Genomic DNA, 24,123 nt, shown 5'->3' with positions numbered 1-24,123 from the left:
ATAAAACAACACGCAGTGCCAACTAGTGACAATATCTCAAAATACAATACAGTTTGTCATTTAAGCGGCAAATGAAACGAACTGTAGGACAAATATTTTGTTGTTTATTTGACAATCAAACGTGACAATGTAGAAAATTATAGATTATTAAACCGTTCTCCTCCTTCATAGGAACAGTTCAACATGTCAGTTGGTGATTTGCTTGAGCAACACTGTTCTCCAAATGTTATCTCCAATTGGAGATAGGTTTTGGGGACCTGTACAGAGTGTGTCCCACTTCGTGAAATGAATGGGTGGATGGATGGTTACTCCTTCTTGCTGGACTCCTGTCCTTCAAAGATGGGGTACTTGCTCTCCACTTCAGCCCACTTCAAGGTGTCACTAGCCAGATGTTGTATAATGTCTGGCAACTCTGTGATCTGTGATATATTTTAGTAAATTAGTATCCAAAAAACCAATGAAAAAAAAACAGATATGGCACTTTCAAAAATCAAAACAGTTAACTGGTTTACCTCGGCCCTGATTTGCCTCATCGAGTCACGGTCTCTCAGAGTGGCCGTGTGAGGCGTCTTGTTCACTGTGTCAAAGTCGATGGTGATTCCAAAAGCCACTCCGATCTCATCTGACCGCGCGTAGCGCCTCCCGATGGACCCTGAAGAGTCGTCTACTTTGTAAGACACACCGTTTCTGGTCATAGCCTCAGCTACAAGGAGGAAGATGATGACAAAACCATTACATTTGCTTAAGTATGAATATATAGCTATTAGCTGGGTGTAACATTAAGACTATAAATAGGAAGAGACTATTGCCAACCTCTAAAACTTGCTAAGTAATACTACATGTATACTCAGTATTCCAAGCCCTACCATGACTTATAACCCTGGCAAAGTCACTCAGTAATCTGAAAAAGAGAATGTAAAAGCAGATGCTTTGGCAGTTTGTTGGTCTGGAGCACTCAGGTGTGTAATAACACAATTCCCAGCAAATTCAGCCCAAGGTCAGACCGTGCAACATGCACAGGAATTGCAAATGCCGCTGGAGCTATAGCTGAGACTCTGCAAGCCTTAGCATGTTAAATGTTAAACTTCATAACAATACAGACTAAACAAGTATGACTAGTTTGGAAGGTTTGCCAGGACAAACATATGCTATGTTTGGTGAAAACAAAACACAGCATGTCAGCGTGTGCACCTCATAGCAACTGTCATGCACGGTGGTAGAGGGGTGATGATTTTGGCTTGTTTTTAGCTAACGAACTCGGACACCTTGCAGTCACTGAAAATCAAATATGAGGACATCTGTCTGACAACTAAAGCTCTGCTGAAACTGGACGATGATCCCAAACCAGCAGCAAATCTATAACAGAATGGCTCAAAAGGTAAAGAATAAAGGTGTTGCAATGGACCAGTCAAAGTCCACACCTCAACCTGATTGAACTGGTGTGGCAGGACATTCAGAGATCTGTGCATAAACAATGCATGAGAACCAAACAGAAAACAATTAGTTAAACTAGTTACTGGAGAAAGCACTGGGAACAGAGATACACCCCATCATGAATCATGGGGTGTATCTCTGTTCCCAGTGATCAACTAAGGGAAATAAGAAAATCCTCTATTTAATTTGGCCAGGCTGCAGACAATGTCAGACTAAAGCTAAACCAAGCTAAGCTAACTATATCCTGGCTCTAGTATTCAATAGTATTCACCAAATACTATTGAAAAGAGCATTTGAGTATTTAACTGTAACAGCCAACACTCTACTGAAATGGAAAGACTATACTCACCTAACTGGTGGATGAATGGCACAAAGTTCTGGTTCTGGCTCAAAGGCAGGATGGAGCATTTGTATGGAGCCACAATGGTAGGAAAGCTGAAATACTGACCACAGAATAAAGCACCTTAAATCAAAACAAACACGTAACTGTTACTCAGATCTGTTTTCTTGTTGTGGAGTATTCTTACCGTCCTCTGTTCATCCCCCTCCCGGATGTGGAATGAGTGCTCGTAGATCGAGTACATGATTCTGCCGATCCCAAAAGAGGGTTCAATTACATTGGGAATAATCTCCTCCACTGTGACAGGGAAAAACAGAGACATTTGAGAGTTGTTGTTTTTTTTTTGTTGTTGTTGTTTTTGCCACCCTTCCACAATAACTTGCCTACTCTGGCATTAAAAAACAGGATTGATGTCACCTCTTACCATGCAGGGTTTTCTGGAACCTCTTCACACTGACCATGTCTTTAGTGAGTTTGAAGGTTTTGCCGTCTGTCTCAAAGCTGAACTCCCTACAGACAGAAACACAACATCAAGTCACAAAATGCTTCATAAATGAACTTTATGGTTGTTAAGAGCACGAACGTCATTAATTACCCTGTTTCACTGAGAAGCTTTTCCTGATCGCTGATGTAGCAATCATCACAGACAGCCAGGTACTCCAGAGCCAGCTTGGCATCCTTTTTGTAGGCCATTCCAATGGCACTTTTGTTGGGCTCAAACTGGATGACATTTACTGTTTTGTATGAACTAATTAAGGCATAAAACTTGGGAAAAAAAACATAACAATGAAGAAAGGATGGATAAAGCCACTGAGACATCAGCCACTGGTTGGTGAAGCCTTGGCTTAAGCATTTTGGCCATCGCCATCTTGTGTGTTTGAAAGAAGACCCGGCTGAGAAACACTCCACATCCTATACATGGTTTAGGTCTATTTTACTCTAAATAGGACTTTAATTTACAATATAAACACTACATCTATATCAAACAGGGCTTAAAACTGGCTACTCAGATCATAAACTCATAAAAAAAAGTGTTTACTGAGATCATAAAAGTGTAGTAGGGTTCTTTTCTCAAACTATATTGCCTCTTTTTGTAACCATGAGCCCCCTGCTGGCCAATACAAAGAATGCAGGTTGAAGACAGAGGCTTCATTTTTCAAACCTGTATCCACAGCCTGAGTGATTTTAGCATGAAATCTAACACTCCTCCTCACCCCCACGCAGTCGCAGTAATGACTCCCCCTGCTTGAGCTGGTTCTACTGGAGGTTTCCTGCTGATAAAAGGGGAGTTTTTCCTTCCCACGGTTACCAACTGTAGGGTCTTTACCTTTTAATATAAAGCTGTTGGTGTGAATTGGTGCTCTTTAAATAAAATTGAATTGAAACGAAGGAAAATTGTTCAAAGGCAAAAACCTATATTGTAAATAAATAAAGTTGGATATTTAAAATATTTTATTAATAGGCTATAGGTCTGACCTGACACATTTAGTGTAATTATAGTCAGGTTGTTGGACTGGGACCACAGAAGGATATGGGCTCTTTTAGCATCTTTTCTGCCACCAGAGGGACTTTGGTAGCTCTGGAGTGACACGAAAGGTCGTAACAGGAGCGATCCGCACAGCCCACAATTTCAATCCAACCCTGAAGAAGAAAAAACACAAAGGTGCAACTAAAATATAAAACTGGACGCTGTCTTTATAATGCTTTAAATGGTTTTATAAGTCTGTTAGTGGAAAGAAAAAATATTTACATAGGAGGTTTTGGACTCAGCATCCCAGCAGTCACATGCGTAATGAGCCATCTCGTTTTCCATGTGCTGACGGAAGCGCACTTTGTCTTTGGATAGTCCCACTTTGATCAGATACAGGTAGATTCTTCCAATGAAGTAGCCCAGCACAGAGTTGTTGATGACTCCCTGCAGCAGAGAGACAGTGAATGTAAAGATGTGCGTCAAATACTGAATTAAATACCAAACTTGCTTCTAACCATTCATCTTTCATCTATGCTATAGTTTTGGTGCTCTAAGGTATGTCAGTAAAACGACACCTACCTGCTCCACAGCATCTCCCAGCCTCATCATTTGTGCTGACTGTCCGCTTGTCTGAGCCTGGGAGGAGAACAGCATGATCTCCAGGTCGGCCACATTGGAGAATTTAGGGTGGACCTTCTCATTTGGGTCCACAAAGTGCTCGATCTCAGCCATGGTGAACTCCCTGCAAGCAGGAAATGCTGATATTTCACCCAACATCCCTTTTGGAAGGCAGCAATAATTCATTCTAAGCATTACCTAACACGAATGAGTCCAGAGCGAGGAGATATTTCATTCCTGAAGGAGTTTCCGATCTGAGCAGCAGCAAAGGGAAGCTTTCCCTGGTTGAACTCCAACAGACGTTTGAAGTTGAGGAACATTCCCTGAGCTGTTTCAGGTCGCAGGTAGCTGCAGAAATACCAACGTGCACAATTTCAACACAGCAAAATAATAAACCTTGAAAGGAATGTTGCAAGTGCAGATATGAGTACCCAGGCATGTTCCCTCCAGGCCCGATGGACGTCTGAAACATGAGGTTGAAGGAGACAGGAGGTGTGAGGTCATTTCCTGTGGCAGGAGACTTGACGTTGTATTTCACAAATAGATCGGCCAGCTCCTGCTGAGCGTAGTTATCCATCTGAAACAGAGGGACCACAAATGCATCACAGGATTATTTCTTCACCAACACACCGGTGCATGTGTGTTTGCGAGGCACACACCTGTGTGATGACATCCTCCAATTCATTCACCTGCCCCGCTGAGCACTTCTCCTCACACATCAGTTTCTTTAAGTGAGCTGTGAGGAATAAAACGAAAAAGAAGATAGATGCAAGGATTAACACGCACATTTTTAGATTATTGTTTCATTGATGTGTTTGTCTGTTTGGTTTTAGCCAATAATGAGATCTAAGAAAACCAGCCAGTCAATAAGTCCTTTATATAAAATGTACAATATAAAAAGGTTAAATGTCATACAAATAAACCCATAGACAACACAAAACTATCTTCATGTGCAAAATCGCTCGAAATATCCCTTTAACTAAGAGTACATGGTTAAAATAGGTATTTATTACACACTCTGTTTAAATGTTAAATAATTATTCTCATTTTCTTTCTTTTTTAAAAGGTCTGTTGAGCTGCTTGACCGATGTCAGGTGGAAGAAAAAACTTATCAGTTATCTGTGCAGCTCGAAATCAATTCCTCAGAGGAGATACTAAACAGCAAGGCAGGTAAAAACCTGTTCAGAACTCGCTCTGCAGGGAAATAAATATCACCAAAATATGTCTAACATCAGCAAGATTATGATTATGCTATTTAGTTTTCTGTCATTTTCTGTCCATGTCATGAAATCTGACACCTTGTCAGAAAGTTTAAAGCCACCTTTGAGAAGATGATCTGCCCGGTAGCATTCGCCTGTCTTGGCATCTTTCACCATGTAGTCAGCAAATTTATCCACATGCCCAGAAGTCCTGAAACAAATGGGGAGCTGGTTATAAGACAAATCTATTAGAAGCCAAACTTGAATTTGTGCTTACCTACTTGAGGACGGGCTCGGGGGTCAGCATGGTGCAGTCGATCTCCAGGATCTGCTCCTCCTGGATGAAGTGCTGCCTCCACACCTGCAGGATGTTGTTCTTCAGAGCACAGCCCACAGGCCCGAAGTCGTACAGGCCGCTCACACCTGAGGGACAAGTAGTTTTTTTTTAATAAAATAAATATTGATTTAAAAATGAAGCATTTCCACAAGTGTTTTCTTGGTTTTTCAGCTTTTCCTGTATCAGCTTCTGTTATCCTTCCTTTCTGCTACCTTACCTCCATATATGGCAAATGCCTGATCATAGAAGAACCTCCTCTTCAATGTATCTTCCATCTTCACTCGATCCACTGTGTCCTCTTTGGGCTGCAGAGCCAGTTCCTGTAATGGGAAATGATGGTGTGAGGCACTATTTCTTAATCAGAGTGGGGGTCATAAAAGTTAGCAGAGAGGCACGCGAGGAAAAACATGTCAAACTGAAAGCAGAATCAGTGCAAAGGCCAATCAGGAGCTGTGAGACTCTCACCTTTGCTTCAAGAGTCTTTTTCCGTGATTTCAGCTCTGCAGCAGCTTTGCTCACCTCCTGCTCCGGAGCACCTTTCTCCCTTAACTCACGGACCAAGTCACCCTGCAGAACAGAACTACACTTTACCTCCTCTCCACACTCGAATTAAGTGGTTTTTCAGTTTCAGTAACAAAGGCTGAGCCAGGGGTCGGCAACCTGCGGCTCTTTAGTCCTTATAGTGCGGCTCCGCGAGGTTTGGGAAAATAAATTAGAAGTATTTAGCTGAAGTATATTTTATTTATGTTAGATCTTTTTTTTAACTTGTAGTTCTAAATTGGAAGATTATTGTGATATTGAAATATAAAAATAAAATTATATTCCATTATTTTTTTCATCGCTCAAAATAAGCGTCACACCCGCGGAAACGCGGTGCATTTATCGAGACTTTCAACCCCAGGTAGGCCAATTATGGATCTTCGGATCCACATTATGTAAGCAACTATTCTCCACCGTGAACTATGTTAAAAAGAAACACCGCTCACGCCTCACAGATGACAGCTTACAGTCCTGCATAAAGATGAAAGTGACTTCGTACAGCCCTGATTTGCAGAAGTTCAGGAGCAGAAGTCCCATTGTAAACACATCACGGCCAACACCCGACGATGTTTGTATGAACACGCTTTTCAGCATCTCTTTATTGACCACTTTTCACACACGGTTGCTGTACGCATACAGCCGGCTGTAGCTTTTCAGCTCACACACCAACACACACCAACACAACAGCATAGAGAGCACAGACCGCGAGGCGTGACTGCGGGTGCCGCTCAGGTGCGTCCGTCTCCCCTGCAGCGGTGATGCAGACCACGCCCCGCCACACACATTGACCAGGTAAAATACATATTTAGGCAGAATATTGCAAATATCTATTTTTCATTTTTTAGCAGCATAGTGCTTTTTTTCCAATTATTTTTTAAAAGCCAGGTCAACGCTCCAAAAGCCCAAAGGCGATATAAGGGCGGCGGCTCACAACGGTTTTTGTTTGCTACATGGATCATTTTAGTTCAGCTGGGTGTCTTTCCTTTTGTTATATTTCTTTAAGAGTTCAAAATGTGTTAATTACATAAATAAAATGTAATTTTCTCATTAGCACTTAAAGGATTTCATAAACACACCTTAGTTGTTCACACAAAGCACAAAGGTAAAAAACAATATATACAGTGTTATCTTCATTTTAGATGTCAAACAGTATTTGCGGCTCCCAGTGTTTTCTTTTGCGTGGAAACCAGGTCCAAATGGCTCTTTGGGTGTTAAAGGTTGCAGACCCCTGGGCTAAGCAATGCTCTGATACATGTGAAAACAGAAATGGCAGATACTTGAAATGATCATGATCTATTTAGCGAAACCAACTATGATTAAAAAGTAACAAGAATAACGCTTGTTGAAGAGCTGCTGTTGTTTGTTTGAGAAAAGAAATCTGGAAAACGAGCATGATCTTCAGATGAAAAACCTACCTGTTTCCGCACAGCCTGCCTAAAAGGAGCCAGTAATTCTTCCATGCTGACACTCAACAGGTTGCTCTTGTTAAAGTCTGCTTCAAGCTTCCTTCAGTCTGAGACACAGAGAGGGAAATGTTTTCTTCTCTTTTATAATCCGACTCTGGCAACGAGGTTGTTGTGTTGCATCATCCAGGAAGCTCAAATTAATTCTCCATTCCAGGTTGAAAACGAAACCACACTGGTCCTGACTTTCTGTCAACAGTATTGTTTAGTCATTAGCATTAACAGCCTAGTAATACATACACTGTGCAGAACAATGGCCCCAGGATAGAAATAACATGATGTGGCTCTTTTGTTCCTCCATCCAAGTATGAGCTCTGACTACAACACTAAAAGATGTTTTCATTTGACATGACACATTTAATAAATAAATAGCATGGGGCATAAATGCACAACGTGAAACTATTTGATTATTGTACACAGTGAACTTGAAGCCAGTGTGCTTAACTCTGCAAGAAAGTGTTTTGGAAAATTTGTCCTAAACAAGTATAACGGAACATCAGTGATGCCTGGAAGTCAGAAATCTCATCCTGCTCACTCTCTGTGTCTCTGAGACGCTTTATCCTTAACAATTATTTAGTAGCAAAGTAACATCTGGTGTGAACATGTCAGATCAAGTCTGACAGTCAGTGCACTGTGATGACCCCCTTTGTGAACGAGGAAGCAGCTGAAAGAAGCTTTGGTAGAAGGCACAGTCTCATGGTTAACTGAGGTGAAAAAGGCTCCAAACTCTTGATCTGTACATGTGGCAGAATTATTAGTTTTTGGAATAAAGAGGCAAAGTAATCTGACTAACCAGCTAAACAAATATCCATTTAGGATGTTTGTGCATTAGGCCTTGCTTTTTCTAAGTAATAAATGTAGTAAATAAATGCAGTAATAAAGGAAGAGCCCACACTTTAAAGCCTTTGTAACTTCACCTTAACAGTGGTGCCTTATTGTGCATGTAGGATCGCAAAAACCTGTTTACCTTTACCCACCTTTGAGAATTTAACAGGCCCTTAATAGAAAAAAATTAAATAAAAATGAGCTAGTAGTGGAAGTAACAGTGAATCAGTGGTGCCAGCTAATGGTGAAAAATAATACTATCAGTCCTTTATTTTCCACCCATCTTCTTCCAATTCTCCAAGCATCATGGGGGTGGAGGGAACACTGGAGCATATCCCAGTTGTCACAGGGCAGAAGGCAGGGTACGCCCAAACAATTTAGAATAGGTTAAAAATCAACTCTAAGTGCATCCTTGGAAGTAAACCGGAGTACTCATACAGAAAGATCCCAGGGAACCAGTGAATTTGAACCCAGGACCTACTTACTGTTAGGCCTGCTAATCACAACGCCACTGTGCCGGCTGCTGCTTTGCTTTGAATTCTCAGATATGATGTTGAGCTATGAGGCAAAAAAATAAAAGAATCCCACTTTTAACAAAAACAATATAATCATGGTAGGAAGCAGAATATCTGTCATACACATGAAACATGAATCGGTACGCTGCGTTAAACACATCAACTTGTCACGTGCTAAAAACAATTTCGCTGACTATTCTGTTTTTAAATCATACTGGATTTACTTGTTTCATTCATGTTGGCTCTGATACACCGTTTATGTTCAAAATAATAAAACTGATGCGTTGGACATTTTTAGTCCACATTTTTTCCACTGGAGGGGAAAAAAGCAAACATTCAAAACATGGTTTTAATTTCCGAGCATTAAGATTTTAGTTTTGGAGGTCATCTTAAAAACTCCTGAATTACCGTAAGCTTAAGAAGACATTTTTGAGATTAAAAGCAATCGCTGAGCAGCAGTGGCTCAAAAACAAGAAGAAAATATCACAGCTGTTTGTCCGTGTCCTGTAAGTGCCGACTCTTTTTATTGAAACTGTTAAATATCTCAATCAGATCTGCCTGAAACTGGAATGGTGGACGCTTCCTTCCACTGAAAACACCCTGATTACATTTCTCCCTTTTAACATCGTATTGGCATGGTCGTGCATGGATGAAATGCTGCTCGTCAATGAAACAACAGTCCTGTGCAAGCTTTACCACAACTGTTAAGATATGATAAATACATGACAATTTAGTGATTGCAGTGGTGTGGATCACAAAGAGGGCTCTGTGCGCCACTACAGCTCGTCACAATCCAGTCGCGGCAATCGTCGCGGCGGTGCATAAGCAACGAGTCTGTGGATTTATTATGAAGTGGCTGGCAGACAGGAGAACTCTACTCTTCGCTCGTGTCCTTCTTGCTGGTCTCCTGTCCTTCGAAGATGGGGTACTTGCTCTCCACTTCCGCCCAGGTCAATGTGCCGCTGGCCAAATCCCGAACGATCACGGGCAGCTCGCCGACCTGTGAGGAGAGAAAAAGAGGAGCGTTTTTACTTAATGGTGTTATATGGTGTGTGTGGAACTCGAGGTGAAATGCACTTGGAGTAGGGTTAAGTCATGTTGCAGGTAATTTTACTGTCGAAAGAATTATCAATCAAGTCCAAAGATATGTATGGCTCGTGTCTTGGCATCACTCTGAGCCCAACACAAGTGTAAACCAGAGAAAATGGACTTAAAGCCTAAAAACACAATTGATTTTGTTGTTGTTGCACAGTTTATGCATGCAGCTGTACTGATGAGTAAAAGAGGAATCTCTGTTCCATGAAATGTGAAACAGACTGAAATACATCATCTGCTGCCACACTAAGAAGCTCAGCCTCGTTGCAGCCATGCATGTCCCCGCATCTTTCCACTCTGTTATTCTTCTGTCGAGGCACATTTTCAGTGTTTTTGTTTGCTTGTTTATCCCTTCTTTTGTTTCAACATGACAATCAAACAGCACCAAGCTGAATTTCATGAATTGTGGAGAGGTGAAGCACAAGCAAAGGATGAAACTCATTGGGCCTTAAATGTATTTCTCTTTGGTCGTCACTTATAGAATCATTTGATCTGATTTTTTTTTTTAAAGTAACAGACATAAAAGCTTACGGTAAATTTTAAAATACGTGGCTGAACAGAAAGGTTTAGGTGGGAGGTTTAACGCCATACTGTTAATGAAAAATCCTGCTGCACAGCTGTCACAGACTCACACAGAGAGCTTTCTCTTTATCGGTCGCCATCATTGTTGGATGTCATCACTTACAATCAACTTCCTGCAACTATCCCATGGATGAACAGCAAGGCGCTATATAAATGGAATACATTAAACACCAATTCTACTGTACAGCCTATGTGTTGGAGACCATTTTTCATACCAAACCACACAAAATGAATGAATGAGCTGAAAGGTTATGAAAATCACTACCATGGTTGCTCAGTTTTTTATGTTTTTCTGTGCTGTGACAAAAGCACCGCCCTAGAGTTTACCTACGCAGCCCTAACACATGTAAAAATGGAGTGAAGTGAAGCAGTACCTCGGCCCTGATTTGCCTCATAGAGTCACGGTCTCTCAGAGTGGCTGTGTGAGGCGTTTTGTTCACACTGTCAAAGTCAATGGTGATTCCAAACGCCACTCCGATCTCATCCGTCCTGGCGTAGCGCCTCCCGATGGATCCTGAAGAGTCGTCCACCTTGTGAGATACGCCGTTTCTGGTCAGCGCCTCCGCTAAGGAGAAAAGAAAAAAGCAGTTGGAGAAAGTGCCATTTTTCTTCTTTGACTGAAATAGGATGTTTGATTTTGGAATCACTTACATAATTCCCTCACAAAAGGCATGAACTCTTGGTTTTGACTCAGAGGCAGGACGGAGCACTTGTAAGGAGCGACAGTAGCAGGGAAGCTAAAGTACTGCAGTGAAAATGAAGACGCATCATTAAAGAAAACCAGCAAAAATAAAACAAAGCATGCAAAAATACTCAACTCTGTAAGGAGCTACAACAATATAACAAAATCAGGCAAATGAAATTAAGTGCTACTCTTTAACTTGTTAGTAAAATACACATAAATCAATCACAAGGATTCAATGTTCCAGATCAAAATCTAATCATAAAGAAATAGATGAAGAGGATGAGTGCAGCAGCACTGAACATGGTGTCATTTTGTAAGGGCAGAAACATCGATGTTGTCAGACTTACCGTTCTTTGTTCGTCGCCTTCTCTGACCTGGAATGTGTGCTCAAAGATGGTGTACATGATCCTACCGATGCCAAACGAGGGCTCGATCACGTTGGGAACAACTTCCTCGACTGTGGATGACAGAGACATTATAAAACCGCTTGCTCCGGTATCATTTCCCCTCACGTTTCTCTTGAGTGAAACTCACCGTGCAGAGTCTTCTGGAATCGCTTCACGCTGACCATGTCCTTTGTGAGTTTGAACGCTTTGCCTTCTGTCTCGATGGTGAACTCTCTGAGGAGCACAAATTTGAAAAACTAACTCTTTCCTGAAAATGTACTTGAAACAACCATCAGTATGATGATTAGCCACAGCACTCACCCACTCTCACTGAGCAGCTTTTCCTGGTCTGTAATGAAGCACTCGTCACACACAGAGAGGTACTCCATGACTATCTTTGCATCCTTTTTATAGGCCTTCCCAATGGCTCCTTTATTGGGCTCAAACTGGACGACATTTACAGTTTTGTGTGGAGAAGTTAAGGAGAAACACCGATCACCAACATCAAAAGGCTCTTTCGTGTTTTGGGACTTTCTCTGAAGTTGTGTTTCTACTTTGATTTAAGGATATGGGTTCTTTTAGAGGCTTTTCAGCAACCAGAGGGACCTTGGTGGCCCGTGCGTGGCACTGCAGATCGTAACAGGACCGGTCAGCGCAGCCTACGATCTCGATCCAGCCCTGCAGGGGACAAACATTACTTTGAGCATCAGCATACAAAGAAGCTGATAAAGCTGTGAGGAAACGCTGCAGTGGGACGTACGTAGGAGGTTTTGGCTTCGGCATCCCAGCAGTCACAGGCGTAGTGAGCCATCTCGTTGTCCATGTGCTGTCGGAAACGCAGCTTGTCTTTGGCAATACCAACTTTAGTAAGGTAGAGGTAGATCCTCCCGATGAAATATCCCAGGACGGAGTTGTTGATCACTCCCTAAGTGAGACAAGATACATTTTTTGTTGCTTTTCATCTTAAACTGACTATTTTGGATTTGACATCATCATTGGTGTTCCAGTGTTATGGCCACCTGCTCTACAGCGTCTCCCAGCTTCATGATCTGTGCAGACTGGCCGCTGGTCTGAGCCTTGGAGGAGTATAACATGATGTCCAGGTCAGCTACGTTGGGGAATTTGGGATGATCCTTTTCATTCGGGTCCACAAAGTGCTCAATCTCAGCCATGGTGAACTCTCTGCACAAAAATATATATCACACAGTCACATTCCCGTTTTCTCTCTCAGCTTAAAAACAAAATATTATTTGAACCAGAGGACACACCCCCTCCTCACCTGACACGAATGAGTCCAGAGCGAGGAGAGATTTCGTTCCTGAAGGAGTTTCCTATCTGAGCAGCAGCGAATGGCAGTTTTCCCTGGTTGAATTCCAAAAGACGCTTGAAGTTGAGGAATATTCCCTGAGCTGTTTCAGGCCTCAGATAGCTGCAAATGCAGATTGATTAAAAATCAAAATTAATGACACAAATGTGAGGAAACGTTTCTGCACAGTGCTGAGGAGTCATTTTACCCTGCCATATTCCCCCCTGGTCCAATGGACGTCTGAAACATCAGGTTGAAGGAGATGGGAGGTGTGAGCTCGTTTCCTGTGGTAGGGGACTTGACGCTGTATTTTACGAAAAGGTCAGACAGCTCTTCTTGGGTGTAGTTGTCCAACTGGAAACCGGTAAGCCCAAAAAATGCAAAATCAGTGATTTACAGCCACGTCAGAAACAAAGGTTTTTCAACATGACTCATTTTGTCTCAATTAACACAGACCTGGGTGATGACGCTCTCCATCTCAGCCTTCTTCTCTGCTGTGCACTTCTTATCAGACATCAGCTTCTGAAGGTGGGCTGTAACACACAGAAAAACCAGACAGTGGTGTTTTTGTTGTTTTTTGTGACTTCCCACCAACATCCCAGCCTGCCCCCAGCACCTACAGCGAGTCCTACAACAGTGCTCAACGTAAATATAGTCATTATAAAAAGTATGAGTGAATGCGTGTGTGCTCAGCTAACACTGTGCATTAAAAGAAGCACAACAAGTGAAGTCTAATTCCACCTGGTAGGAGACCGCGGGGCTAAGGCACCCAACAACCCCTGAACCAATCACACCCCACAGACCCAGAGGAGGCCTTATATGTCCTCCACATTGGTTGCACACACTATTTATGTCATCTCCTAATGTATAATCTGTTAAAATGGCAGCAAATTCATTCATGTTTATTTACATTGTACAATGTCACAACTCTGGGATATGTACTCATGACAGTTGCGAGGTTTTTGTAAGCTGCAATAACGATAACAAACAGTACGTGAAATACAAAAAACTGACCATATGTGAAAATGTGCTGCAAACTAAAAAGCTTCACGAAAACATGCTTGTTTTGTTTTTGTTCCTCATGCAATTTGAAGTACCTCTGTTAATAAATATTACACACGTTTGTGTTATCTGGGAAAATAAAAAGCCTTTTGGGACACGTCCTCAGTCCATCACAAGCTCTTGGTACAGTTCCAGTGTCTCGGATTCTAGCGGCTGTATTACTTTGTAAGCCCTGCGTGATTTCTGCTGGTCCAGCCACTTCCATCCCCCCCTCAGGCACAACAGCAATACTCAGAATAGGTGACGAGCAGCAGTTGCCCCTCCTGTCTGCAGAGTCCCATTAATAATACAGATCCACCTTTAGTTTACACGGTGCTGGAAAACTAGAAGCAAACCATGCTCACCTTTGAGGAGGTGGTCAGCCCTGAAGCATTCGCCATTCTTGACATCTTTCACCATGTAGTCTGCAAATTTGTCCACATGTCCTGAAGTCCTGGTGGAAGAAATAACATAATAAGTGTATTAATGCCAAGGATTTAAAATGCATCCCAAAGAAACTCGTACATTCAACAGTGTATCTGCAACCGGGCTATGGAAAGCTGCTATTAGTGGCAGCTTCCATGCATAAAATCGCAGAAATCAATGTGCGCCCGTTAACAAAAACCCACAGTTCAGCACTTTGGAGCTGACTCTAGGAACCACTAGGCGCCTTTTTTTTTTTTAGCAGTTTCTGAATGACCCTTTATTAAATATAAATAAACAGCCTATTAAAGCCTAATACAAATGTTGAGACCACGACTACAACAGGTTCAGTGCACCTACTTGAGGACGGACTCGGGGGTCAGCATGGTGCAGTCGATCTCCAGTATCTGCTCCTCCTGGATGAAGTGCTGCCTCCACGCCTGCAGGATGTTGTTCTTCAGGGCGCAGCCCACAGGGCCGAAGTCATACAGGCCGCTCACACCTGAGGAGCATTACTGCATGGTAACAGAACGCTTAAAGACGCCATCATACGCTGGCTTAAGCACTAACCGAAAGCTTAATTTCCACTGCTGGCTATCCAGGTCTTACCTCCATAGATAGCGAAGGCCTGGTCGTAAAAGAATCGCCTCTTGAGGGTATCCTCCATCTTGGTTCTGTCGACGATGTCATCTTTGGGTTGCAGTGCCAACTCCTGCAATTTTTATACAAAGTGCCAAGATTAAAATCACAACAACATCTGAGCATTAAAGTCTGTTCTTGGCCTTAAAACACAGAGCCTTCCTGGCATGGATATTAGAGTTAACTAAAACTAGATGAAAATGCTTTCAGAGGGTTGTGTGTTATTATTGTCAAATCTGTGATGATTTTCCTCAATTTTGGCACTGACATACGCCATCCACATATTACACTAAAATACATTAAACACTTCCAAACAATAACGACACTGAATCACAAATCTACTCTGGAAACAAACTGACACTAAACTGAATTAAAAACAAAAAGTCAAAATAAAATAAAAAAATAATTAGAAAATACAAAACCATAATAATAGCTTTGCTTCCAGGACCCTCTTACTTGCTTTCGTTTACCCGTCAGGTCTGACTCAGGTATCATTTTGTGAGGCATGTTAAGATCTTTTATAGCTCAGTATCTGATCGTCTTATACAGGAGATTGTGAAAAAAAGCTTAAAAATACTCAGAGTGATCTCAAAAACCCAGATTTGATCATTCTTTGTCATTTTGATATAGTTTTCACAGCATCCCAGCCAGGTGGACTGATGATACACTTCTCAGCTTTAATGAAAAGCATCGTATTTTCAGAGTGGTCTGGCTGTCTGGGGATGTATAAGCACTTGAAGAGCATATCATATATCTAAAGTTTAACTACTCCAGAGTACCATGAGCTCAAGTGGACTTGATTTGCTTACCTTGGCCTCCAGAGTCCTCTTCCTCGCCTTTAGTTCTGCTACAGCTTTAGTAATATCCACATCTGGAGCTCCATCCTGTTTCATTTGGCGAACCAGGTCCCCCTAAACAGAGAGTGAGCTGGCTTCAGACACAGATAAACCAACAAAACCATACTACACGAGTATGGGCATGCTTACAAAAAATATGCTGAAGGATCAGTGTTGTGTAGGTTTTTTGTTTTGTTTTTTGTTTTATTAGCAGTACAAATTTGGCTTCCAATCATAACCACGCCCTTTCCACAAGTGTATGCAAAAGCAGCTGCAACAGCAGCAGCTCAATGAAACGTGGCAGAGAGCGCAGACATAACTGACAGTTAACGTTAGCAGCTAGCTAGAAAGCAACTGATTCATTGACAGCGAGCAGCCGGGTCGTGTTAGCCGGCTAGCCTTACGAGCGAGAAGGCTAATGTGACAGAGTGGGCGGTACTAAAATATATTTAATCACACTGAGAACAAACACTCTTTATCTATAACGATAAAGATAAGGCGATAAGTCCCAATTACCTGTTCTTTCACTGCAAGCCTCAAAGGGGCGAGAATCTCTTCAATGTTGCCGTCCATGGTTTGTCCTTCCGCCAGCTGCAGCCACAGGCTTGTTTTCTTCTTCTTACACAAGCACACCGACGTTGAAAACGGCCGGTTTTTACGCGGGTAGCGAAGCGACTGCCGAACAAACCGGACCGTGGACACCGGGCAGGAGCGGAAAATCTCAGTGGTGGTCCTCAGCAGTGCTGATGCTGTGCCGCGAAGAAGCATGGACCGGAGTAATGCGAGAAAGAGAATGATGAAATCTCTGAGAGCAAGTAAACACTGCTTCCGCCGCCGGGAAGCACTTTCTCTACGCCACACGTACGCTGTGTGCCCATTGTACACTCTCGGCAGATTCGTCACACATGCTGAGGGGTAAAAAATAAATAAATAAATAAAAAAAATAAAAAAAACCCATTATAAATAAAATTTTAAAAATGAATAAAATAAACTGAAATAAAAATTAGTTTAGATCGATATTTTTTGTCAGCTAAGATAACAACTTAATTCTAAAGTATATATTCTGGATTACTGTTCCATCACCCAGTTATATCCGTTGCCCTTTTGATCTAGCTAATTAATATGTGTGCACAAAATTCAATTCAATTCACTCCAGTTTTATTTATTTGGCGCCAAATCACAACAACAGTTCCCGCGAGACACTTTCTATTCCAAGCTAAAGACCATACAACATTACAGACCCCAGCAATCAGACAAGCCCCCTACGAGGAAGCAAAAAAAGGAGAAAAAATATCCACTGTATTCAGTAAATGTGAATTTATTTGTCTATGGGCCGGCATTCATCAACAAATCTATTATCAGCTCATACAGATCTACAAGCATTTATTTCAGTTATTGACAAAAATAATGACATTTTCCGAGAGAAAAGAATAACTAAAACTGCTATTAGCCGATTTCAGTCTGTTTATTGTAGGGTATGGGCCAGGATTAAATCATTACAGTCATTCAGAAATGGTAACCTTGTGTCTCTCTGTGGATACTGTGGAGTTGTGCCCATGAAGACCCTCTTTCTATCTTCCACTCTTCTCACAAGAAAAGAAGGAAAAACAAACTTATCAGACCTCAGATCCCTCTTTCTTCTTCTTCTTCTTCTTCTTCTTCTTCTTCTTCTTCTTTTAGATCTGTGTGAATCCATATTTTTACAAGATTTTTTTGATGTCTTTTGCACAATTGGCTTTTTTTTTTTTTTTTTTTTTTTGCAAGGGTGAGGAGCAGATCACTCTTCCAATAAGACAAATGCCAGACACTTCATGTGTCCCTTGGGGCTCAAATCTCATCATCTCATTCTCACTAAAATGTGCCCTTATTCTGCAGAGGAATGACAAGATGTGACCTGCAGGGTTTCCATCATTTAGCACTCACTCATCAATAAGAAAAGTTACTGGCATTTGATTGATACTGGATGACTTGTCAAGGTCTTTTCAGTGCAGATCCTACTTCTTTTTTTTTTTAAAACCTGCATGCTTCATCTGCTTCTTGCTTTACTGTAAACAGATAGGAGTTTAGGTTTTCATGCTGGGCTATGTGGCTATGTAAATTTAACTTTTTACATGCTTTCCCCTCTGTGATATGCAAAATATTCAGTCTTTTTACAAATAAATATTCAAAGCCATTTAAAGCCGGTAGAATCGGTTCCTGGAATAACAATGGTCTTCAGTATGTAAAACTATTAAAACAGTCGGCTACTGCTTGGATATTGCAGTTACATTCAAAGTATAGGATCAAGTGGCCAAAGATGACATATTAGAATGAAAATAACATAACAAATAGTCCTAATGCCGAAAAACCGTGATAACACTTAATCCATAAAGGAATATTTCATTAGATTAGTTACAAAATAAGATATACAGAATATTCTTTTTGTTGCATATTCTCTCAAGATTATGTTCAGTCTATCACAAGTTTATATCTATTCCACTAGGTGGCAGCAAAGGTAAACTAATGAGCCAATACAGTCCAAAGCGTGATCTGTGCGACCTTTTCTTTCCAACTAGACGTGAGAATACCCAAATTCAAGAGTAGCCAGGGAAGTCAGCTTCATGCCTCCTTTTTCTTCAGAGAGCCAAGGCCCTAAACTGGGGTAGAAGTCTTACATTTTATAGTTCTGTAGTAGTCATACTACAGATCGGTGACACCAAAGTCTTCCCATAAAATCTCTGGTTACTCCCAGGTAAAATAAATCTCCAGGACACTGAGGTCTCTTATATCTTAAGGACTTCTCCTCTTTTGTAAATACACTTTGAGGGACTGAACAGGCTGAAAACTCATAAAATTTAGCATAAATGAAATTCACGAAAAGCCATGAAAAGTTTCATGTACTATGTGATTAACGGGTTTCGGCCATCGGTGTGAGAAAATGGAAATAATTAAAATTACAGTGAAATCAATAAATATAATGAGACAACTTCAGGTACCACTTCTGCTTCATCTGTCATAAATAACAAAGGAACGGGCCACACCTGGTCATGAAACTGCTTATTACTGCTTATTACTTTTTAGTCTAAAAATGGGGGGACTGTCTATAAATATGTATGCAATTCCTAAACAGTTAATGCAGTGCTGTTGTTTTAATTAAAACTGAAAGTCTGCACTTTGATCACATCTTGATAGTTTGATTTAAAATCCACCGTGGTGCTGTGCAGGGGCAAAACTACAAACTTTGTGTCTTTGTCCAACAAATTATGGACCTAACTGTACATATAGTCTAAGGAGCTTGGAAAGAAAAGCATGTGGACTTCTTTAAGTTTGTTTCACCTCTCATCTGAGAAGTATCCATCTCATCAACTTCTTCAGTTCTTCTTCAGCTTCTTGGATGAGAGGTGAAACGTCTTCAAGCAACTTAAAGAAGTCCAAATGTTTTTCTTTCCAAGCTCCATAGACTACGATGACCTGGATGACTGAGAACCTTCACAGACAAACTGTATGTAAATGAAATATGTGGGAAATATTGGCTGATTTTTGAAATTTTTACGGTGCGTTCTGCAGATGATATAAAGCAACATCACCTGACATGTGGACACAAGAAATTTCTTATAGTTCTCATCTAATATGAGCCCAGACCTGAATATGCATATATAATTTATATATCAATTACCAATGACCAAAAAAGCAGGGATGCTGTTTAAAATGTAAATAAAAACAAAATGCAATGATTTACAAATCTTACAAAAACATATATTATTAATGGTACCATAGAACACAGGAAACGGAAGGAACAGAGTTATGTTTACTGTTGTGTAGCAGCCTAAATGTTTGGGAACTGAACAAACCAGCTGCTGGACTTTGGGGAGTCCCGGGTCTTTTTTGTTGTATTTTTTGTTTCGTGATGTTTTCAGTTGTTAAAAGGTCCAGCACCTGGACTCTTCTATATGAAGTTAGCTGTTTAACATGTATGTGGTTTAACATTTCTTGCTGAAACATGTAAGGCTTTCCCTGAAAAATGTTGCCTGGATGGGAGCAAATATTGCTCTAAAACCTCAGCATTGATGGTGCAGTTCCAGATGTGCAATCTGCCAGCTCCATAGGCACTTATGTACCCACATACCATCAGAGATGAAGGCTTTTAAACTGAGAGCCGATAACAAGCTGAATAGTCCCATTCCTCCTTCCCTTAGACCATTTTAAATGAGAGAGAGAAAGATCATGTTCACACATGGCTTTTTCTTGTATGATAGAGGTTTAACCTGCATGTATGGATAGCACGGTGAACTATCGATTCATATATATATATATATATATATATATATATATATATATATATATATATATATATATATATATATATATATATATATATATATGCAGTATTGATTTGGGGCCTTGTCTAAACTTTTTTAAGACATGTTGCTATGATCGAATTCAAAATGATCTAATATTTTTTTCATGGAACAGGAAAATGTCTGAGTTGAAACATTTGATGTTATGAGATTTGCACATCACTGAATTCTGTTTGTCTATGCCATACATTTTAGATAGGGTCCCATATTTTTGCAATTGGACTTGTACATTTTCTGTATAAAGCACCTGCAACTCTGAGTGTCCCAGTTTATACAAAAGTGTCTTTGGTCCAGTTGCAGCTTTAATACAAATGTGCTGCCTTACATTGCAGGATTCAGGCTACTGTGTGTCCCTTTACACGCTTCACTGTGCCACTGTTTATGCAATCCTGAAAGGTATATACAGGTTTAAGAGCAACCTGAACGGCTCAAGAATGTGCAGACACAGAGAGAGACTCATGCAGAGCGAGAGAGATTATTCAGTGATACCAGCTCCTTACTGAACTACACCCACACTCATAAAACATTCAAGCACCCCGCAGTCTGACAGCGCATTTGAAGGCATTGAAAAAGATCATCTGTGTCCTATCAAAGTTAATATCAAGAAGATATTTATTTTAATTATTCATCAACAGAAATCTGGTGCTGGATAGCGGTGCCATTTCCCCCCGCCTCAGACAGAGAAATGTCAGAGGCTAACAGGGTTTGATGTCCATGATCAAAAAGTGACTCCACCAGTGTTTGTTCTCATATTTCACCGTAGTATTGGTCAGTCATGCATATATCTTTATCCTGCTGGCACGCTCCACTCTCCAAGTACTTGTGTCTTGCAGCTGTTATTGCAGAGCCTAATCTGTGGCCCTGAATAAGCTTTAAAGTTCTTTATGCACTATTTATTCTGGACTGACTTTCTTTGGCTGCTGCTTCAGGGCCACAGTAAACTGATTTCTTTTATGCAGAAGATTAACAAGGAGGTACTTACGTGTAATATTTATGTGCTGAACATTATATTTATGTGATACAGCTCTCTGATTACCTGCAGATGAAGAACTGTATATAATTGCATGAGTCGAGCAAGTGTAACAGTTAATCGTTGTGGTTTTATTTGTAGTGTTTCATGTGATATGAGATGCTAAGCAGTGCTACACCCGTGAACTGATCTGCTTTGGAAATACATGTTCCTATAATTTTTCCTGTATATATTTATGTTTATGAACTGATATCATGGGATGTTGAACGCCATTAATTAGAGTAACTTCACTCAGTAATCAGTGTCGTTTCCCTCATAGCATCATTGCTGAAATTGGAAATAATTACATTTGAGAACCTTGGGGGCAGCGATTACAAGCTATGAGCAAAACACTGCAATATTATTACTTTTTAATTTAATATGGTAACATCTGAGTAGTTCAAGCATAAGTTAACTGAAGCTTAACTGGGACTTGTATTTTCTGTAAAGTTTCTGTTTGGCCAAACCAAAGTCCTAAATATACTTTTTTCACTCTAATTTGTTCTCCACCAACTCTACAGAATTTTAACAGATAATCATAAACTTTGTACTGAACTGTTAATCATCCAAACATACAAAAGGCACCTAATTCAAGAGCTGAACCAGTGTAAACTGGACTGAAAATCAATGACAACACGTCTGATGGAGTCTTGAATCCTAATTTGAAAATTTTGGTTCAAATCATCGTCAGCATGCACAGAGGAATTCAGGAAAAAGGTGAGACGCTACAGTTTACAGGCATCTGTAAGACGGTGGAGGCTCTGTCATGGTTTATGACTATATTTCAGACAGTGGTGTTGTGGATATTCTCAAAACTGAAATCATGAACACGGAAAAGTGCCTTTAGATTATGATTAGGCTTCATTTTTCAGCACGACAATGACACAAACAGACTGACAATGCAGTAAAAGCATACCTGGACAGAAAAATACAAAATGCAACACTATCAGTCATAGATTGGCCTCCACAGAGCCCGGACCTTAACATTATTGAAACAATGTGGGATCATCCTGAAAGGAAACAGAAGAAAAGGCAGCCGACATCCAAAGAAGAGCTTTGACTGTCCTTCAAAAAGCCTGGAGAACTATTCCTGAAGACTACTTAAAGAAATGACAAGAAAGTTTGCCAAAGAGAGTTCTGGCTGTGTTGAAGAATAAAGGTGGATGCACAGAATATTCACTTTCAAGCTTATACAAACTCTGTTTTTGCTTTCGCACATGTAAATCAATGCCCTTATTTCCCACTTTCCCATATAAAGAAAATAGGGGTGACTCAAAGACAGTGTTCTAGTCTAGAGGCTTTTCATTCATCAGAAAAAGCCCCTAATTGACCATCGAGCAAATGTGTTTTCTGGCAGCTTATTAACAGGTATAACTGCACACTAAAAAGTTTATAGAAGAATGGATAGTTATGAACATGATTAAAAACAGTTGAGTATCTTTTTTTTTCCAAACAGAAAGGATGCAAAGTGATTTTAGACAACATCAAAGCATTTTTACCATTTTTAATGAAGACATTGGTTTGGTTTTCTTCATTCTTCTTTGTGGGCCACATACAGCCCACTTTGATCTCAAGTGGGCCAAACCAGTGAAATTCCCCTCTCTGTTATTGTAAACAGTGCCTCACATGTAGTTTTCCTACATGATAAAGAAATGCTGCTGTAGTAAATAAAAGAAGCTATCCAGTGGGACAGTCTGTGCTGAGCTGGTTCTGGCCCCTGGGCCTTATGTTTGGCACCCTTGTATTACAGTCTGTTAGCATGATGAACTTGTAATCCATCCAGTGTGGTTATGATTATGATAGCCTGTTTCTAACAGGTTCTTACACAGATATATTTACTGCAACATTTGTATTTGCCTTTGATGAGTTATCTATGCAAAGTGCCCCAGCATGGTTACAGACATGCTCCATCCCCTCAGATTTCAAGAAGCCATGCAGTCTTGACAGATGCAGAAACCTGAGACAGACTGTCAGGTGGGGACAGACAATTGTGCAAAGTGGTTGTGTTGCTGTTACACATACATTATTGTAAACATCACAGCCGAGGCGCTGACCTGCAGTGAAAGCATCGTTTCAGCGGGGAGATTACATACTAATTATCAGAAGCATCGGTTCTCCTGCTGTCCGCGCGCAATCATACACATGTCTCAGGTGGGGTCATTTAGGGCTTTGTGGGCTTCGGCTCCATTAAAGTGACAGCTAAGGTGAAGAGGGACGAACACTAAGAGACGTCATCGTTGGCAACGGACCAGAAAACCACTTTATCTCCCCTGTTGTCATTCTATGGTCCACTGAGGCTGAAACAGCATGTGGAGAATCTGCAGTGCACGCGCAGGTGTATGCGGGATGGTTGTGAGCTACATGATGTAAACAAGAAGCAATTCATTGATTTTACGTGTAATTTATAGGCTGATCTCTTGGTTTCAAAACAACAACGAGCATTCAGCCATCAGGGTCATCTCTTCTTGGGATTGGAGAATGCATTTAAAAACAAATACATTTAAGGGACAGGGCATGTCAGAGTCAAGCTATTATGGGATACTTGGAGTTTAACCCCATTTAGGGACAAACTATGGCGATATCTCAGCGTTTGCTCTACTCTGTGTTATATGCAATGGTTTTTTGAAAAGGCTTGAACATAAAAAGTGGAAAGTGAATGTTTTTGAAGTATATATGAGTTAATTTTTTAAACTATCTTTCAGGAAGGTTGTTTCAAACATACAGCAGTACTTGACATATTTCTTCTGTGGATTTAAGCTGTCTGGGTTTCTTTTGTCTTTTCATGTAATCCCAGACTGACTGCATGATGTGGAGATCATGGCTCTGCAGGGGCCACACCATCTGTTGCAGGATTCCAGATGACCTCGGGTGTAGGTTTGGGATCATCATACTGCGATCTGAACATATCTAATGCTGTAGCTCAAGATTGTAGCACTTCGCAAAAGGCGATTTTTGTGTAAAAGGTTTATTTGTAATGAGAAATTGTTTTAAAAAAAACAAACGGGCTAATATTTATCTTTTTTTAGGCAGGCTTTGAGTTGC

At 40.8% G+C, this 24,123-nt stretch overlaps 2 protein-coding genes and 1 non-coding gene across 3 annotated transcripts; all 3 read right to left on the bottom strand.

Annotated features, from left to right (window-relative positions):
• Positions 1–82: 82 nt before the first annotated feature.
• LOC146701915 (glycine--tRNA ligase-like) lies at positions 83–7,563 on the bottom strand. The gene is made up of 17 exons (XM_085468333.1): positions 7,355–7,563; positions 5,865–5,966; positions 5,617–5,719; positions 5,344–5,485; positions 5,185–5,273; positions 4,523–4,599; positions 4,295–4,440; positions 4,062–4,211; positions 3,825–3,987; positions 3,525–3,689; positions 3,308–3,415; positions 2,370–2,515; positions 2,199–2,284; positions 1,962–2,071; positions 1,784–1,877; positions 513–703; positions 83–419 (listed from the first exon to the last, which is right to left on the bottom strand). The coding sequence occupies exons 1-17, from the start codon at positions 7,397–7,399 to the stop codon at positions 306–308; spliced, it is 2,031 nt and encodes a 676-aa protein (XP_085324459.1). The 5' UTR covers positions 7,400–7,563; the 3' UTR covers positions 83–305.
• A 1,248-nt stretch (positions 7,564–8,811) lies between these two features.
• Positions 8,812–16,594, bottom strand: LOC146701913 (glycine--tRNA ligase-like). Its single transcript, XM_085468328.1, has 17 exons — positions 16,252–16,594; positions 15,709–15,810; positions 14,870–14,972; positions 14,621–14,762; positions 14,203–14,291; positions 13,253–13,329; positions 13,005–13,150; positions 12,770–12,919; positions 12,510–12,672; positions 12,251–12,415; positions 12,056–12,168; positions 11,812–11,952; positions 11,639–11,724; positions 11,452–11,561; positions 11,071–11,164; positions 10,794–10,984; positions 8,812–9,742 (listed from the first exon to the last, which is right to left on the bottom strand). The coding sequence occupies exons 1-17, from the start codon at positions 16,501–16,503 to the stop codon at positions 9,617–9,619; spliced, it is 2,250 nt and encodes a 749-aa protein (XP_085324454.1). The 5' UTR covers positions 16,504–16,594; the 3' UTR covers positions 8,812–9,616.
• On the bottom strand, positions 14,369–14,505 carry LOC146701914 (small nucleolar RNA SNORA84). Its single transcript, XR_014922411.1, has one exon. It is a non-coding gene; the product is annotated as a small nucleolar RNA SNORA84 (small nucleolar RNA).
• Positions 16,595–24,123: the final 7,529 nt, after the last annotated feature.

Source organism: Copadichromis virginalis, linkage group LG9, assembly GCF_057382275.1.
Source record: "Copadichromis virginalis isolate Kocher_CV1m ecotype Utaka linkage group LG9, C_Virginalis_male_GT1.1, whole genome shotgun sequence".
Taxonomy (NCBI): Eukaryota; Metazoa; Chordata; class Actinopteri; order Cichliformes; family Cichlidae; genus Copadichromis; species Copadichromis virginalis.
The sequence above is the reverse complement of the archived record's forward strand: the minus strand, read 5'-3'. Positions and strand labels throughout refer to the sequence as shown.

Coding starts and splice junctions, on each gene's coding strand:
- LOC146701915 (XM_085468333.1), bottom strand. CDS start 7,399: ATGGAAGAATTACTGGCTCCTTTTAGGCAGGCTGTGCGGAAACAG. Junction 4,600..5,184: donor GGCAGATCATCTTCTCAAAG/GTGGCTTTAAAC, acceptor TATTCCTCACAG/CTCACTTAAAGAAACTGATG. Junction 704..1,783: donor GCCATTCATCCACCAGTTAG/GTGAGTATAGTC, acceptor TCCTCCTTGTAG/CTGAGGCTATGACCAGAAAC.
- LOC146701913 (XM_085468328.1), bottom strand. CDS start 16,503: ATGCTTCTTCGCGGCACAGCATCAGCACTGCTGAGGACCACCACTGAG. Junction 13,330..14,202: donor GGCTGACCACCTCCTCAAAG/GTGAGCATGGTT, acceptor TGTGTGTTACAG/CCCACCTTCAGAAGCTGATG. Junction 12,416..12,509: donor TGGGAGACGCTGTAGAGCAG/GTGGCCATAACA, acceptor TGTCTCACTTAG/GGAGTGATCAACAACTCCGT.